This window comes from Larus michahellis, chromosome 4 (genome assembly GCF_964199755.1).
Source record: "Larus michahellis chromosome 4, bLarMic1.1, whole genome shotgun sequence".
Classification (NCBI taxonomy): Eukaryota; Metazoa; Chordata; class Aves; order Charadriiformes; family Laridae; genus Larus; species Larus michahellis.
Window position 1 is genome coordinate 93,934,374 of NC_133899.1, and position 18,055 is coordinate 93,952,428.

The 18,055-nt window shown below is 49.5% G+C and overlaps 1 protein-coding gene across 2 annotated transcripts in view; it reads right to left on the reverse strand.

Moving 5' to 3' along the window:
- Window positions 1-4,202: 4,202 nt before the first annotated feature.
- Window positions 4,203-18,055, reverse strand: part of RMDN3 (regulator of microtubule dynamics 3) — a 34,824-nt gene continuing 20,971 nt past the window's right edge. Inside the window, exons 8-13 of one of the 2 annotated variants that reach the window (XM_074586655.1) lie at window positions 14,131-14,206; window positions 13,236-13,313; window positions 10,942-11,040; window positions 8,979-9,032; window positions 6,538-6,618; window positions 4,203-4,768 (exon numbers count right to left, since the gene is read on the reverse strand). In XM_074586655.1, coding sequence (XP_074442756.1) covers window positions 4,715-4,768; window positions 6,538-6,618; window positions 8,979-9,032; window positions 10,942-11,040; window positions 13,236-13,313; window positions 14,131-14,206 — 442 coding nt within the window. In that variant the 3' untranslated portion in view covers window positions 4,203-4,714. The remainder of the gene's footprint in view (window positions 4,769-6,537; window positions 6,619-8,978; window positions 9,033-10,941; window positions 11,041-13,235; window positions 13,314-14,130; window positions 14,207-18,055) is intronic. The other variant, XM_074586656.1, reaches the window with a different exon arrangement.

Genomic DNA, 18,055 nt, shown 5'->3' on the forward strand with positions numbered 1-18,055 from the left:
CCGGCTCCTTTTCCTGGGCAAACCAAGGCTCTCTCTGGGGTGACCCAGCGCAGTCGAGGATGTCACCTTGCGGAGGAAAGACAAGCAGAGATTACAGAGCAGCTGCACGCTGAGGACAGCCCCAACCCCAGGGAAAGACGGGGCCGCGCTTGGTGCTGCTCAGCCCCCCTTCCGAGAGAGGACGTCTTCCATGCGCGCGACTCCCACGTCCTTCTCCCAGGGATGGGGCTATCGGGGCTGCAGTGCACCAATATGCAAGAAATGGAACACGACCAAAGCGACTCCTCCCTGTCCCCTCCGTAGCCCAAACCTCGCTTCCCTCTTTACTTACTCCTTTGCACCGCTCCGAGCCCAGCGGACGTGGAGGAGCGCTGAAGCAGTCGGTGTTACACCCGCTCTCTCTGCAAAGTAATTTGCCATGAAAGGGGCAGAAACGCGGGCAGCTGGAGCACCCAGCACCAGCGGCACCCACAGCTGCCAGCCCCTTTCCCTGGTTTCTGCCCCGGGGAAGCTGGAGACGCCTTTAGGGTCACGAAGGCAAGCGCAGAACACCGGTGCCGGCGCACAACTCATCATCCGCCTTTATTTAGGAACGGCTTCACTTGGAGCACGTCCTTTGCCACCAAGCACAGCCCCGTTACTTTGGTGCACCTTAAAACCAGCAGCAGTGGGGGTCGTGTTGACATACAAAATGTGCTCCAGGTGTCACCCGCGTTATTAAATACACGAACAGTAACGTTGTGGGGGACCTCCCCAGCATTTGCCGTGGTGTCTGGCACGGCGCCGCGCGCACCAGCACAAGGCTGTTACGCAGAAGACCCCCCCCTGCCTGCCGGGTGTCTTCGCCTCCACACGTATCGGCATGAACAGCAAGAGCGCGACACAGGTAACGTGAAGCAGGATCCCCTTCTCCTTATTTATAAACACTTTATTTCAAACGGAACAGCACAGCGAGGATAAATTAAACAGCTTCGGTTATTCTTTAGTATCACAATTTAACCACAGGTAGGAGTGTTTTACAAGTAAGACACGAGTAGCTCCAGGAAATTCTTCTCTCTCACCCTGGGATAAGCCCAGAAGAACTTACCCGGATGGGAGCGGGACACAGAGTCTCTACCAAAATTTGTTCCAGGCAAATTAATTTCTTGCGGCCCCGGTCCGTGTACAGCGCAGGCGGCTCTGAGAAACCCACGAGGGCCTCGGGGCTCACTCCGAAGCGCCTTCTCCCCGTGCAGCAGGAGAACAGCTCCCCCCTCCCCGCACGGCCAGAGCCCAACGGGACACCGCACGTTTTATTGCTAAAAAAAAAATAATAAATAAATCCTCAAGTGTTGCTGATTGGGAAGTGCTTTAGTCACCCGGCCTTGCCTTATCTCCACGTCAACCTGCGAGCTATGCTAGCACAATTAGAATCCTGGTAATTGGTCACATTCTTCTCAGTCACAACAGGCCAGGAACAGGGAAAACCAGAATGAAAAAGGTTCTTTTGATCGTTATGTCGTAACTTCCTGGAGACCGGACTGAAAACGGCAGAACATGGCTTTTATCTGCACTTGCGAGGATCTGCGAGGTCTGTCATCGCCTTTCAGCTCTGCCGTAGAGTGGCGTTACCGAGGCTGCAGCCGGCAGAGCCGAGCAGAGCGCGCATGGCTCTCCAGACAGGGCTCCACGCTGCCTGCACGGAGGGACCCTGCCCTGCGCAGCCCCCGCAGCGACAGCACCCCGCGCACGAAGCCCCCGTGGGAGCCGAACGCCAGAGCCCGCTCTTCTAAGACAAAGCTCATGTATTTTTTTTTATTTTTTATTTTTAAAAAACCCACCCAAACCCACAAAAGCGAAGCAGGCAATCAAATGCACGGAAAGCTTAAAGCGTTCACCGAAGGTCCGGAATCGAATAAACGCACCCGGGTGAAATCACCCGAGAAGGAACACCAAACGGGAAGCATTACCATCCTTTCATTAACACTTTTTCCTCCAGGGAAGCAGGTTATTCGTACGCAAAGGCGGTTCTGGTCACAGCCCAGCACACCCCACGCCACCGCACCAAATGCCTTCGTCCCCCCAAAGAAAATGACTTCAGCTTCTGTCAGTAAGGAAAACAAGATTTTTGGTATGAATTCCCAAAGACGCTGCTCAGCAACCCCCAGCTGTGTTTCCGCAGCACCCTTTCGGGAGGGCTGAACCGCGGCTGCTCATCTGGAGAGGTGCCGCCAGCCCATGCCGCACCTCGGCAATTAGCAAATTAGCAGAATGCTCTCCTCCTGCATCGCCCTCTTAAAGAGCATAAATGGGTGAAACCCCCAAACCTGACCCAGCGCGGAATCCCGAGCAGCAGACGAACAGCAAAGCGGCATTTTTTTCCCCAAGCCTACACAGCCCCTTGTTGTCTGCGAACAGCCACCGCGAAAATTCAAAGGAGAATTTAAATCTGCAGAAACGCGGAGTGAAAGTTACCTCCAGAAAACAGACAACACAGAGACCCCTCTGACCAGTTTCTGGCTGGACAAGTTACGGGACAGGCGAAGGCTTGGAGGCGCCCGCGAGGAAGCGAAGCCCTGGGCTCCCGGCAGCGCGACTATTCCCCTTTCACACTCCCGGCACAGCGCAGCAACCATGAACGTCTGGAAGGCAGGAAGGTTTAAGCAACGCACACTGCGGCAGACGAACAGGACTGATTAACCTCACCCCCGCGCATCTTCCACGGAACAATCAAGCTGCTGATGGTCACCTTTTGGATATCGCTGCGGCGGGTTTCCCAGCTCAGCTTAAGCAATCAAAAAGAAAACAGCTAAAAAAACTCGTGCAAATATTTAAAGGTGGGATGTTTAGAATGAAAAAAAAAAAAAAAGGTCATCGCTGGGAAATATTCAAAACAAGACAAAGTCACATTAAGCAAAAAAGGCAGCTTCATCATTCCCCTGAGGAACCCAAAGAACAGCAGGCATTAAATATAAAAAAGTACCGCAATGACAGACGGAGAGCCCGCTGCCGGCGAGGGCAGCTCTGCGCGCAGGTACAGCATCGACTGCAGCGTTCACCTCTCCATTTGTAGCTGCCAACTTCTATCGTCTCAAGCAAATAAAGCTAATTGCACGCTTGCCTGGATCTCACGAGTTCAGCACCAAAATTTTAGAAAGTTTAATTTGGATAAACAAACAAACAAAAAAAAAGGCTAAAAAGTGCCAAATCTATAAAATGGGCAGTTTTTAAGCTCCAGTTTGCTACCCGTTTCCCCTTCCGTGTTATCCTCATGCAGGAAAAACCCCAGCAGGTTAATACACACGTGCAAGGGACTAAAAAAAGGCCATTAAGAAGTGTTTTACTCCTGCACTTTTTTTACTTGACGCGTCACGAACGCTGCACAACATGGCAAGACGTAACAAAGGCTAAAAAATAAGCGTCGAGTTAGCTGCCAGCTGGAACTTGGAGGAGTATCAAGAAAACCTTGCTAAATGTTCGGGGAAACGTCTGCAGGTAGTTTTTGCTCCCGCTGTGTGTCAGCGTCGGGCACATCGACTCCGGCTGCCATCGCCAGCGGCACCTTCGCCCCCTCGGCGTCACCTACGAGTTGAGAGCTGGCAAAAACCACCACAGGGAAGTGCCGGCTTTGCCACAGCACGGCCCTGGTCCCGTAGCCAGCGTTTCCTCGCGAAAGAGCTACTTTGCAAACGAAGTCATTCCACCTAAACCGCCGCAGCGCAGTTCAGGGGGACACAAGACGTTGTCAGCCCCATGGGAGTGAAGGAGTAACATCGCTGCGAGGGAATCCGGACGTTTAAAAATCTTTTTACGTCTCTGAAAAAGCAACGCGCCTCTTAAAAAACGAAGTTTGTATTGTGCAGGGAACCTCGTAGTCCCTGGTAGTAACTCACCCCAGCGCGCAGGGCTGGCTTCCCCAGCGCACACCAGTAGGGTAGTTCAGGCATAACTGGGAAGGACCAAGAGCGCGTTTTGGACACCACCGCCGATTTTTTCACAGCGAGGAAGAAAGTGCTGACAACTTGCCTATTTTAAAGTCATTGTTGTCGTCTGTTTTTGTCACCGCCTTGCCTCAAGCGCCAGCGCCCTCTGCACCCAGAGGCGGAGGGCAGGGGAGGGTCCCGGCGCCTCCAGCGCGGCACACGCAGCACCCGGCACAGCGGCTCCAAACGCCACCCCACCAAAACCTCCCCCAAAGGCGTGCAATCAGTGAGTCCAACTGATCCGTTTAACGCATATTGTTAAGGAAAAGAGAAAATAGTTAAACTGGAAAAAAAAAGTTTTGGCTGGAGACTCTCTCAGGAATCCGTTGAGAGAGCTCAGCGGCCTGAGGTTCAGGCTGTTGGACAGGCAGAGTTTGTGATATAAAATATATAGGCGTCTATATAAATATGTATATATCTCACATATATCTATGATATACATATAATCACAAGTATTTCTGTATCACAAATTCTACCTATACACCCACCCCCTGTTTTTATGACTTGGACACTTTTTAGGGATTTTAAAATCAAACATCTGCAGTGCTGTCAGGAGGAAAATACAAAATTTTATCCGATTAAATCCCACCAAGATCTTTTCCTGGATGTGCCGATGAGACTGCTGCGTGCTTTTTCCTGTAAGCTCTTGGGGCTTATCCACGAAGTGCAATCAAAGCTGTCAGGATCATGAAACCCCTTTAACCGGAATTCTACTGTCTGTGCAGTATCAAGCGGAATGAGCCTGTACGTATTTATTCTTGGCAGACCGACCGCATCTCTTCAAGTTCTCTCTCGCTTTCTGCATCCTGCAAACGCAATAAGAGAACAGATAAATATACAGCCCCATCGGAACAATTAACAAGGAGAATTTCCCTTTACTTCTCCAACCCCACACAAGGGTTTAAGTACACCCCAGCCTTACATTTTCGCTCCCCTCTAACTCGCCTCTCAATGCTACTGTCTTTCAGGCTATTTACATTTTCCAAGTATCAAAGAAAGCTTCTCTTGTATTTCCTTTTGAGACAAGAGCTGACAACTGGAACAGCCAAATTCAAACCTCTGCTCCCTCACTGACTCTCAGTCTGGAGAAATGCTTTTGTTTTTCCTTCCCGGCATGATGGAAGTTATTTGATTGATGATGAGAACTAACATTTGCAAAGACTTACCCAAAGCCACTTGAGCATTGGCTTCCTTACTCGACTCCCACTGTTCATTTCAGAGCAGGAGAGAGAATTAACCGTTCCTGACTCTTCTGCCTGTAGCTCTCTCCTGGTCTCTCCCGAAAATCTCAGTGCTTTTTTGATTAAACTCTCGCACCTCCAACACAAGAATTTCAGGTTCTTTGGAAAAAATCCTCCATTTATCAGACACACCATTCTAGCGCTGTCTAGAGAGATTTCCAACCAGCGTACGGTGAGGCAGCTCCGCATCAGGCAGAGCCAGGCTATTTCCTTCTGCAAGAAGGGACCGAATTCTGGCTCCGTCCCATTGCTGGCAGCAGCCAGTGGCCAAGCGGCTGATGCGATACTGGCCGCTGCCCTGCAGGTGGTGGCACAGGCGAGCCAGCGCCTCCCCGGATGTCTGCCAAGATCTCAGGCATACTTGGGGTTTGAGTCTCAGCACAAGACTTTTGCCACAGCAACCTAAAAACTAATTACAGCCTGAAAAAGAGTGGCTTGAAAATGCTGCGTATTCCTAGAATTTTGCCTCTTTATTCCGCCAGACTAAGGCTGAAGCTGTAAGGGCTGCAGGACGTTGCTGAAATTACTTCCCTCGCATTTTTCATGACGACATAAATAATATCAGATTAATATTAAAAGCTGATGTGTGTTTAGTTTCTGACTGGCAGTAATTCGAGGGCACCTTCCATACAGCTGCTGCTTAACAGGAAAAGCGCAAAAGCGCTCCCAGCCAGGGAGCACTGCCCCATGGCAGTTCTAGAACACAGGACCGGCTGCTCTCCAAAGCCCTCTGAAAGTAACAAAGGAGCCGAAATATCCTAGATATTAAAAAAAAAATGCTGGGCAGCACACGCAAGGTTCTGAACGGCTCGGGACAATCGGCTCCAGCCTGGGGGTGTTTAGGAGCTGAGTTGGCACCAGGAGAGCCAGATCTCAGCTGCTCCTCCAAAGCCACCCAGGTCACCGGGAGCGCTCCAGCCCCAGGACAACCACCCAGCGTAAGTGGCCCCATCCGAATCGAGCTGGCCCGGCATGACAGTGCCCAAAGGAATAAACCTTCCCCCAAAAAAGGGGCCCTGGGAAGGCTCCTGCAGTTGCTCAGCAGCTTTGCAGATGCTCCAGCTGCTGAATACGTGTCTGACGCTAACCCCAACGGCACAGCACTCGCATTGCTGTGTCCGCTCCTGAGCCCACATCGGACATACTCTCAGCTTCTTAGTATTTGCCATTACTTTCCCAAATTGCTTTAGGCGTTCCGGTAACAGGTCCCAAGGGAAGAAGAGTCCGCGCTAAGGAACAAAATACTTCAGAACCTGGGCTTACAAGCTGCAACATCTTTCATAAAACAATTTCATCTCTGCCCATCATCAACGCGTGCTCAGTGAGACGGCTACCTCTTTTGTATTAACGGGCAGCTCCGCGGCAAGAGTCATCCAGAGAACGGCTGCGGAGTTGTTCCCCAGGTCCCTGTAACACTGCGAAGAAAAAATGACAACGTGAGCAGAGTTAAATGGGAAAAAGTAGGCAGCAAATGTAACTGAGCGATTACGGACCCCGGCAACTGATAAAAAGAGCCATTTTGCCTCTTAACCATTTGCAGTTTCAGGCTTCTGACGTTTCCTGCAGTTTCCTTCATTCACAAAGCATTACAATCACCATCAGACTACAGAACACTAGATTGCCTTTTTTGTTTTGTTTTGGGCAAGGAGACTGTTTTTTTTGGAGATGTTAAGGCGTCCCTGAGATTGTCACCATTTTCGAAGCTCTATTTTTATTTCCATTTAGCCGCTATTCCCTCACACCGCTTTCACTGTAAAACCTCTACACCGAGAGCACGTCCTCTTAGGAAGCTTACATCCCCATGGCTGTTAAAAATGAGGTTCAGCCACGAGCACTGTAGCACCTAATATTTACAGGTCTCACAAGAGCTGTGAAATACTCTTCCACCGTGAACCCTGCATCATCTACAGCAGAGAACAGCCATCCCTCTGCCTACGAGGAAGGGTTTTGGTGCCTACAGAGTCATGGAGGCATTTGGGGACGATGAAATAAGCATGGGAAGAGGAAGTGCTTGCTTAAAAAAAAAATATAAATAAAATCCATCAACGCAGTTAATCCCTGTTGTAATTGCCATAAGGAGCCAACATTCAGTCAGGACGAGGACGACAGTTAAACTCCCGCAGGGCCATTACTTCAGGCTCTGAAATGTCACTGCAGGGTACGTGCGTGTCTGCATTCTGGTGATTTTCCTGCGTCGTGGGATAGTTCTGGAAGAGAATCTGTTCTGCTGTGGGCGCTGTCAGAGCCTGCATCTGGCGAGTTCAAAACAGAGGGAGTCACGGACACCCCGGAAGCCCTTGAAAACCCCGTGTCTCTGCATATCGGTCAAAAACGTCAGAAAGTGACTATAAAACACAATTCTTTTTTTCTTTGAAGTCTGACCCATCAGAGCACTCTCTCCTTCAAAACAATTAGGCCCCAATTGCACTTTTAAAATTTGGTGATTAAGGACGTGACCCAAAGTGACAGAGCCTGAGATTTGGAAAAAAACCCCAAACCCAAACAGATCCAAGTAGCCCTATTACCCTCCACGCTAATCTGTGCGTGCAGACTATTTCTGAAGCTCGATCAGACGTACGCGGTGAACTATCAGCCCAATAAAACGCATCAGTCCATGTAGGTTACACACAACAAAACCCAAATTTTTACATCAAGTCTGAAAATCTGTTCAGGTTGAGGCTTGCAAGGATTTGCTGCCGCAACTTCACTGGAAATAAGTTCCAAGTCTTCCACCCTTTACTCTGTACAGGGCATTTCGGGGTGATTGTGAATTTCCATGAATGCTGGCTGTATTTACAAGCAGAGAGAGAAGCAATTAAGGGCGCGTTCACCATGGTACGCAAGCAGCCAGGAACAAAAGGCTAGCTGGCTTACAAATACGTAGCTGATTTTGCCTAACAGACTCACGACTAAACACACCGCGTGAGCTGCGATATATCAAAGACACAACCCAGCGGGTGTGAAGGCTGCTGCCCCTCTGGCTGGGCTCTCCTCCTCTGCTGTCACCTTCATTTTCCTTTAACGAGATGCTTGTTGTGAAATAAATTCTGCACCTAGGTTCCAGTGATAATGTGCTCCAGACCAAGCAGACCCCGCGGCTCGCACGCTACCCTGATAAAATTCATATTCTTTGGGACATTGGGAATTCAGGAATTTCACAGGGAATGACTACAGCTACTCTTTGCTACGCCCACTCCGGCTAATATTTCTAAAGCTATTTGGGCTTTAAATACTTCTAGGCTCCAACTGGAGATTGCAGGAATTAAGCAGCAATTTTAACATTTAAGAGTTCAAAGCCAATTATTCCCTCAATGCAAACAAAAGGATCTTTGGCGCTCCAGCTCCAGGCATCCATGGTGGATGTAATCATTGCTCCCATCTGTACTGGTGTGAGAGAGACATCCTTTATCCTCCACCTCTCCCCACGCTTCTCCGTCTGCGTACACCGCAGAGATCCACAGTGGCGGTGGGGTTAAACCTCCAGCCGGTGGCTCACGAGTTATCGGTGCCACTTTATATAGAATTTGATCCGTTAACAAACAAGAAGGATGCTCCACTGGACGACTCGAAGGCAAAACCCTCCCTGAATTTTAATGCCTCTGCACTAGGTGATTTGGCCTTTTTTAGAAATGTTATCATCTTATAAAATCTTGCTTCTGGGTGGAGTAATTTACACACGCTTAGCACTTTACAGCCAAAGGTAATTTTTTAGTACAAATATTTCTTATCATGTAAGCATACGTCTGAACTGAAGACGGCAGCAAGTGCTGGTTACCTTGGCAATGTAGACTCTTCCTGCTTTGGAAAATCCTGGGCTCAGTTCCTCGACCTACAAAGAACGGAGGGGAGGGTGCGACAGGCAGAGAAAAGCAGACGTTAGATCTGCAAAGGACACAGTTAGTGCTTACATCAGGCTTACTGCACCGCTTAAAAAAGAAAAGACAAAAAATAGCTGACCAAACCCTAGTTTTGTGACTAGATAGAGCGGTGTAGGAATTTTTCATAGGCTCGCCTGGCTGGGTCAGTGAAATCCCCGGATTCCCACAAAGCGCCTGTGACTCAATGAACACCACCCGTACTCTCACCCAACGCGGTGCCGTGGAAGAACAGCGAGGGGTGAAGTCAAGCGCTCGGAAGCAAAGGAACACTCCGAAGCAGCTGGAGGACCTCTCCTGCACACGTGCGTGTGCTGTTTTTAACCCCTTTGCCCACCAAGTCTCATCCACTTGGGCTTCTCCCGACCACGCTGGTGCCAAACCTCAGGAATCTTGCCCCAGTTTTTTTATCTTCTCCTTCCCAGTTTCCTAGTTACCCTCTGCCTTCTTCCAGCCGTCTCCGTGACAGCCATCACCCTCCGAGCAGCTCTGTTCCAGCGTGTTCCCGTCAGGAACCCCTGGCTTGACCCGTATCCAGCTGCACGCAAGCTCCCCAAGGTGCTCTACCAGCACGCCTGAGCCCAGCCCTCGGAGGAGGCACCGAGAGCACAAACAGACGACGTTCGTCCTCTTCATCCCATAGTCTGGCCTGAGACCCAGTTCAGCCAGTGACTAAGCCAGAGCCGCCGTTTGCCGGAAGATCTCCAGCCCCCTGAACTGCGGCCGAGAGCTGGAACGGCCCCTGTGAGCACTGGGGAAGCGTGGGTGTTCCGGGCATCATTAGCTTCCAGAGGGATGCTTCTCTCTGCTTTTCACATTCTCTCTGTATGAGACCAAAGCTCAGCCTCAGAAAAACGCCAGTTCCTGTTTCGCACCACAGCGCCGCCCTGACCTACCAGCAAAAGCGACAAGCTATTTCGCTCTCTAATGAAAAGAAACAAAGCACTTTGCCTCACGCTTAGCTCGGAACTGATTTAACCGCTTTGGCTGAAAGGGCAGATACCTATCACCAACTTCCCTCTCAAACAACTACATTTGAGCAAAATTCTAAGAAATTGCACCAAGAAGGCTTTTCCCTGAGACTCTGCAGAACTGCTGGCCCAGCCCGGGAGCTGTAAAGCGGCAGGGCCGTTTGTTTCTGTAACACTTCATCAGAGGCGCTGAAGAGCGGTTCTCACAGGCACGGCCCAAGCCACCCTGCTTAACTCGTCCATCTCGTGCCGACCCTTGCAGCAAGAGCTGTATGCTCAAAAACGCCGTGCCTTAAGTTCTTTTTCATCAACAGGAGGACAAAAAAAAAAAAAAAAAAAAGCCTTTCAGCAGTAGGAAGTACTCTTCTTTCAAGAAATACACGCGCAGCGTGCCCCTGAAACCTTGAAGCAGCTGTCTTCAAAAGTTCAAATTAGAGAATTCTGCCCTAATCAGACAGCCCTTTAATACAATATTCTGAGAGAAATTAAAAGTGACAGAATGTCACGAGTATCTCTGGGAGGGTTCCCAGGGGTGGGCTCACCCCGATCTTGCAGACCCTGTGAGAGCACAGACCACGGGCACGTAGTATCCAGCAGTGAATCGCTCCGTTGTGTAGCTTTTGAAAAGGAAACCAAACCCCTTAAAAACAACTCTGATCACTTTGGCTCTGGTTCTGAGGTCTGGAAAACCATGTGGCTCTGTCTGGCTCTTCTATAACAGAGGCGCCAAAAGTTTTGCTTTCACCAGCTTTTCTTCCAGAGGTTCTCGTCAGCGGAGGTGTATGACGGAGCCCCCGGGAGCGATGAGTTTAAGCGGAATACAAGTACTGCAGTTCCACTCGGGATTGCATGTGCCAGGTCAGCCACCCCCTTGCCTCTCAGAGTTCATTACCCGTAAGAAGTTTTGCAGCGCGTCCTGCACAGTGGCTGTAGGAGGGGCTTCAAACAAAGCAGCAGCAGTCTTTTTCTCAAGCCAGCCCAGGTGGGAAACCTGCAGAGACAGGGAGATGAAACGCTCAGAGCCCCCAGAGACACAGCAGAGGCAAAAGTGTGCAGACAAGGAGCCATCCCGTCCCTTGCTGCTGGCTTGTGCGCCTGGGAGAACGCCAGAGATCGTGGTAGTGTCGGCAGATTGTGGACAAGCGTCCAAGTCCGGCCGCAGAGTTAAACCTGATTCGCTTTTCCCTGTCCCCAGTCCGCTTTTGCAGCTCCGTCCATCAGCTGCCACATGCCTCACGCTCAAAGATTTGTCTCTGCAGCTGAATATTAGAGGCACAGACAGCGCAGGTGGGTGGTCCCAAATCCCAAACCACGCCAGCTCCTGGCGGCTCCCACCTCTGCATCCCAGCAAACACACACATGGAGCCCCCCCCTCCCACCCGAAATCCTGTACCAGAACTTGCTCTCACCACACACAGATCCCTCCAGAGGGGCAGGCTAAGGCCTTCCCACCAACAGAGTGTCACATTTTGAGAAACAGGTTGCTATTACAATTATTTCATGAAATCTCCTGCTCCCAGCTCCTCTACAATAAGAAAAGCCCTGAAATTTCAGTAGGGGACAGGATGCATAGGGCTGTAACCTCTGATAAGAGCTTCTTTATTTAGTACTGTGTAATTCTTACAAAGCAGAATAGCAGAAGCACTAACATATTTCTACATTCAAGTGGTTTTGTTTCACAGCTTCAGCAGCTCTAAGAGCAGTCAGGCTGAGCAGAAAGCCTCCAACAGCACAAAGAGCTGGGAGCTGCCGCTGGTTTCGCTCGCTGCTCCTCTGGAATTACCGCTGTCAATTATCTCCGCTCCAATCTCTGCAACGTAACTTCATTTTTGACGGCAGCAAAGCGCTTTCAAATTGTATAAACTGAAAAGTAGACAGTTACTGCAAACCCTTATATAGGCGCTAAATCTGATTGATGGTATTTGACTCCAAGCTTTTCCCTGTCAAGAGCTGGAGAGCAGCCGGCACGCTTCTGCTAATGCCTCCAATACGGTGCGTAGCAGGGGCAGAGGAAACACATGCAAAAGATCAGACAGATACACTGTGTGCAGAAGCTCCTGCCAGCCCCGAAACGTCCCTGATCACATCCATATGTGCTTAAAGGATTGAAGGTAGTTTGTTTTTCCGGAGTAAAGCACAGGGAACAGTAAGCTGGTTTGCAGTGAGTGCTTTCCCTAATCCATTCTTTGCTGTTCCACCTCCCATGCTGCCTGCAGGGACTACAAAACTGCGTCCGGAGCGCCGAACCCTTCAGAGCTCCAGTTCAGAGCAGTTCAGAAATAAGACTTTCAGCAAAGAGCTTCCCTCTGGGAAAGAGACAAAACACAGGGGAAAAACGAAGAGCAGAAGAGTGGCAATAACTAAATCAAACAGCCAAACCCCCAGCAGCTTTTACTCTGTTGCACAGCGGTAACCAAGGGCTCTTGAAGCATTTTGTTGGTTCAGGGAGAACAGTATTACAACAGCAAGAGCAAATGACATTGCCCATACGAAACCGCACTCTCCGTGCTCTGAAAAACTTCGGCATGTCTGCAATACCCCTAACCTTTCTCTACCTTCTTCTGGCCTTTGATCGTCGGCAGAGAGCAGCGTTTGTCCCGATCACCAACTCGGCGCTTCCATAGTCCCTCTCTCGCTTTGAGCTTACAGAAACTTACGTAAACTCTTCCAGAAGCCTGGACCGTTTAACATCTAGTACGAAGGTATACATCTGAGGTTTAACAGGAGGCAGACAAGAGGGAGGTGGACTGCGTAAGACCTTTCTATTACAGTGAAGAAAACAACTTGGGTGGAAAGCCAAGAGACTCTGAATGAGACACTGTGTCCCGGCAGACAACAGTTTCACTAGTGCTTTTAAAAGCACTGAGGTGCTACACGTACAAGAACACGAGCTTTTACACCGTACGAGGTTTCTGAACGCAATGCATTTATAGCATTCCTCAGCGGAGTGTTTTTCTCGGCACTCTTTCAGGCCTGGAGATCCCATGCAAGTGCAACTTTTAAACTACTTCAAGCAACCATGCCATTTCCGTGCCCGTACTTTCTCATACAGTGTCTGAGTTCAGCAGCTAACGAGCGTCCTCATCCTTCGGGCCGGTGGTTTGAACCCACCTATCTTTCATTCAATCAGGGAATTAAATTCCAAGGAGGAAGAAAACAGCAAGAAATAGTAATAAACTGCTTTACCTGGTAACACCACCTGCCCAAAAGATAGTGAGACTTTGGATCCTCCGGTTTCAGTGCAATGGCTTTATCAATGTGCTCCTATGGAAAATCATCACCAACACACATTACGTTGTTGTTTCGGCAAGCACAATATCCACAGGAGCAGACGAACAAACGTAGAAAGAGCAAAGGGAGAAGCTCACAGCTTAAGTCTCAGCGATCAATAAAATTACAGCTACGAAGAGATTCCAAATTTTCTTAAAATAGTTTCATCGGAGACAGAAACCCAGCATTTTATCAGCCTCCGAGACAAGAATTACTACACTCACAAAAACGAAGCTGCCCTTCATTTCATTCTGCCACCTGTTCAGAGCTTTGACATTACCCACTTACTGGCCATTCAGCAGCTGACGAGGTACTAATTATACGTGGCCTGTTCACAGTAACTGTCCAGGTGCCTCCTCTCACCCTGCAGCATCCCCGCTGGGGATGAAAGGCAAATAAAGGCACCTGCGGCAGATTAAATCCTCTCTGAAAAAGAGCCGCTCTGCATTTACAGGAGGGTGCAAGCCTGCTCGCAGGCAGCTACTGAAGAGGAGCTGGTGCTGTACCTCATTACCACGGGGTAATTTCATGTTTCTGGTTCTCAGCCTCATCATATACATATATTTTATTTGCCAAGCTTTTCCTCTTCTTTTTTTCCTGAGACTACAGCGTGCAAAAGCACGGAGCCAGACCAGTCGCCCTCATCACACGTCGCTGGAATCACCTTCCTCAGCCCAAACCACCCACTCGTGGCGTCTGTGAGACCTGTCGCCTCCCTAATAAGGGCTGAGGCCCGTTTTCCTAATTTGCTGCTCTAGAAACAAGTATCATTCAATACTTACGCAAAAGCCAGCACGTCCTTTCTACTCACCTTAAAAACGTACCCAGTTTGGATGCGCTTCTGAATGCTCTCGTGTTCCGCTAACTGCCCGCAGAGAACAGCGTACCTACACACGGGAGACATTTGCATGAAATCAAGCCTTTTTGAATATACGTTTATGTTCCGTTAATAGCTTCAGAAGCGCATTAAAGCTTACAACTTATCGTGGAAAACAAGGAATACTCTACAGCTTTCACAGGGAAGAGACATATGCAGTAAAAATGTCGTGCAGAAGGAATTAGCGTGCGGGATGGCGGCAAGTCACAGAAGCGGCTTGATGTGACATGAAAGCTCATCGCACCGCTGGCTGGAAAGCCTTCCTTCTGCAGAAACACCTCTACGCCCTACATTTCTTCCCTCAGCAACCAAACCGCGTCAAAACACAGCGCAGTGAGGACTGAACGCTACTGCAGCGAGCACCAGAACTACGAAAAGCTCTAATGAACTGCGGTGTGCAGCGATCTTCCATACGCGCCCCTCATCTATAGCGCAGCGGTTGGCTACTTCAAGGGAAAATACCGTGAGCACCTACCTACATCCTGCAGCCCGACACGGCCACCCAGCGTGGGAAACAAAAGAACACGTTCTCAGTGTTGCAAGTGCAAAGCCGTTTAGTTTTCTCTAGTAAGAGACTGCAAATGTTGCCCGTGAGAAGCAGAGTACCTAGCAAAATCAGTCATTTCATGAGCTGTGACAGTTTCGGAAGTTTGGATTTCCACACCCGTGGATTTGTGCTCTCCCAGCTCTCCTCCCGCAGCCCAGCGGTTCCACCTCCATCCCTCCCTGCATGGCTTCCCCAGGAGAGCCGACGGCAGAGGCGCCCCGGGGCACCGCTGCCCAGCGGCATACGGGAACCGGAGTTTCGGCCGCGCTGGTTCAGGCTTTGACCTCCGCCATCCCGCCTGGGCCTGAGCTGCGGGGTGGAAGAGGCTGCCCCCCTCTTCTGAGCTTGGCTCAAAAGACACTAGGTGGAACGGCTGGATAAACGAACCACACAACTCTCGTTCTTTCAAAAAACAAAGCTGAAAAGAGGAAAGATGAAAGTAAACCTCCCTTGAGAGTCCTTTCACCGCATCCACACCCCAGTGCCGCTGGACGCCGTGTCCCACCCCACCACACGTCCCTGGGGACGGGTAACCACACCAGATGTGGCTGCGGGAATTCGGGAGAGGAATTCCCAATCCCCAAGTGCGCTTCCTTCATCATCACGAAAAAACCCACAAAACATCTCACGCCTCATTGCTCTCGCCTGGGCTACGCTTTCAATGTGTAAGTCACAGCACAAAGAAGTTGCGTTTCCTGAACATTTACAATTTTGTCATTAATTCTCATTCCTTTAACATGTTAATTTTCTTTTGAAAAAACTCTGGTTCAGATCTAAAATTCTTATTTTCCACAATAACGGAAAAGATTACTAGGTCAAGGCCACAACTGGCCAGCTGAGAGAGTTCCCAGCCGCACTGCCATAAACTGTCACTTGCAGGCAATGAAATTAAGTGTTTTTATGATCTTCTCTCGGTTTGTTTCACAACAAATGTCAGCCTGTGCTAAATATCCCTAACCACGACATGACTAGGGTTTAGCAATACAAGCCAATAAAAGGTTTATTTTCCAAGATCACAAGATAAAACATCCCTATACAATAAATCACATAGTCTATAGCCCTGTCTAACGCCCAGGGACCTGCCAGAGGGTGGCTCCCGTAACCGTGTCCTGTAGGCTCCCGAATTCACGGGCAGGCGCCAAATACAATCAGGTCGGGTTTAAGGTTCTGTGACGAACCAGGGAAACTCGTGCCTTTTTAACACGGGGGACAAAACTCTGGACAACCTCCCTTTACCCCACTCCATCCATCCCAGGGAAAGCCTCAGGAGTCCCTCCAGAGCAGCAATAAATCCGGTGGGACACCAAGCGAGCCGAGCCTCATCTCTCCTCCAGCAACCATATAAATGTCAAGTGGTGCAATACACAGCTGTCAAGAAATATAAATACCAGATTTTTTTTTAACGGCCTGGTGAAACGTTATATAAAACAAGCAGTAAATACCAGTCCTATCTTTGTGTCATGAAACCAACTTAAAAAAAAACCCAGTAAAATAATGCTAAGAGTTGCCTGAACTGTTTTTTCACCACAGTCCCAGGAAAAGACAACTCTCCCCGGCCCGGCTTTGCTGCCCTCAGCCCTCTGCACAGACCTCCCTTTGTGGCTTGTGCCCGGAGGCCCAGGGCCACCAGCCCCCCCCGGTGACCTTCCCACTCTGCAGTTCTGGGATTTTAGGCTCTGGAGGTCTTCAGATCCTGACTTCCCTTCCTCTCCCCACAGCGCCAACACGGTTTTCTGCTTTTGTCTCTTCTGCTTGTTTAGCTTGGCTCGTTGGAGCTATTTATTCTGGTTCCTCTTGTGAAATGCCACGGGATGGATGTCAGGAGAGGCAGCGCTGCGCTGGGGGAGGACTGGCCAGCAGCGACAGCAGGGATTGAAAATAACGAGTTAGGGAAGGGGATTTTCATCTGTAAACAGCACATAACCTCTGAAGCACCGCTCAGATCGATGTCTCAGCAGTTACCGAAACCTTCTATAAGGATATCGCTCGACTAATTATTAACCAGAACTACTCATTAAGCTGCTCGCACTGGTCAAACTGCACGTTCCCATCGGGATCTCAGTAAGGACTTCCCCGTTTATTAGACAATGAACTCTGTGGACGCAGATACTACAGATGAGAGACCGTCTCTTCTTCCAGCTTAAATCCCTGAGCTCGGAAGAGGCGGCTTTGGAGACCCTTTGGTCTGCAGGCTGTGCTCTGGCTGACTCCCACCGCAGCAGGACCTTGGCCCCCGGGCACGGAACACAGAGCTCTGGGCAGCCCGGCAGCCCCAGCTCCGTGGCCAGCCCAAAACCATCCCTTAGCTCCTTTCACTGCTCCTAACACCCGCCAGCTGAGCGTGCCCGTGCTCCTTCCGCTGTAAGACAACCAGTAAATTAAAAAAAAAACAAAAAACAGTGAGGCAAAGGGGAACGAAAGGAGAAGGGGAAAGCAGTGGGGAGAGGCGGCTGTTTTGCAGCCAAGAGTGAAATAGTGGGGTTTGTATTGCCGAAAATGAGTCAAACAGCAAAGCCTGACCACTGACAACACCACGGAGACAGGAAAGTTCTTTCCTTTTATTGACAGCATACAGACTTAACTAATATTTCATTGCAACACCCAGCCAATTAATGAGCTAGTGGCCATTGCTCCTCCATCCGCATTAGCTGTGAACGGGACACGCCAAGGCCAGCCGGGGGAAACCGCCCAGCGCCATCCCAGCAGCGCTGCCAGCAAACCGGGAGAGAGGTTTTATCACACGCAGACAAGGAGAGAAAAATCCTCAACTTTCAGCTACCAGTCAGATAAAAGCTAAAAGAACAAAACTCCTTCCAGTCATTTAAATGATTTGGAGAAACAGAGCTCCAAAACAAATCTTGATAAAGAATTTAGAAGTTTTCCCAGTATTTTATGAGTATTACCAGTTTTTTGCCTTCCTGTGCGCTAGTCTCTTCCCTTGAGGAAGGGAAGGGGACAGACAAAGAGCATGCCAGAAACGCAAGCACAATAAGTCTTGCTCTGGATTAAAGCAACTCTAGTTTCCTACTGTCCCTGTCTCAATTTTCCATGGGGATTAAAATTTTATACATGTATTTTGACACTAAGGGATGACATCAGAAACTGAAGCGATGAACATGGGCTTCATCCCTGTTCTGACTCACAGAAATAATTACAGCTGCTCTCAAATTGTAAAATAAAATAAAATAATAATCAAGTATGTATACAGGAACCCTTTTCAGGATGCTTTCCATCACCCCTTTAACAACATTTCATTTAATAAATTCTGAAAGTTGGCCGCTGCCCGAAGAGCTCTGGGACATCAAATGCTTC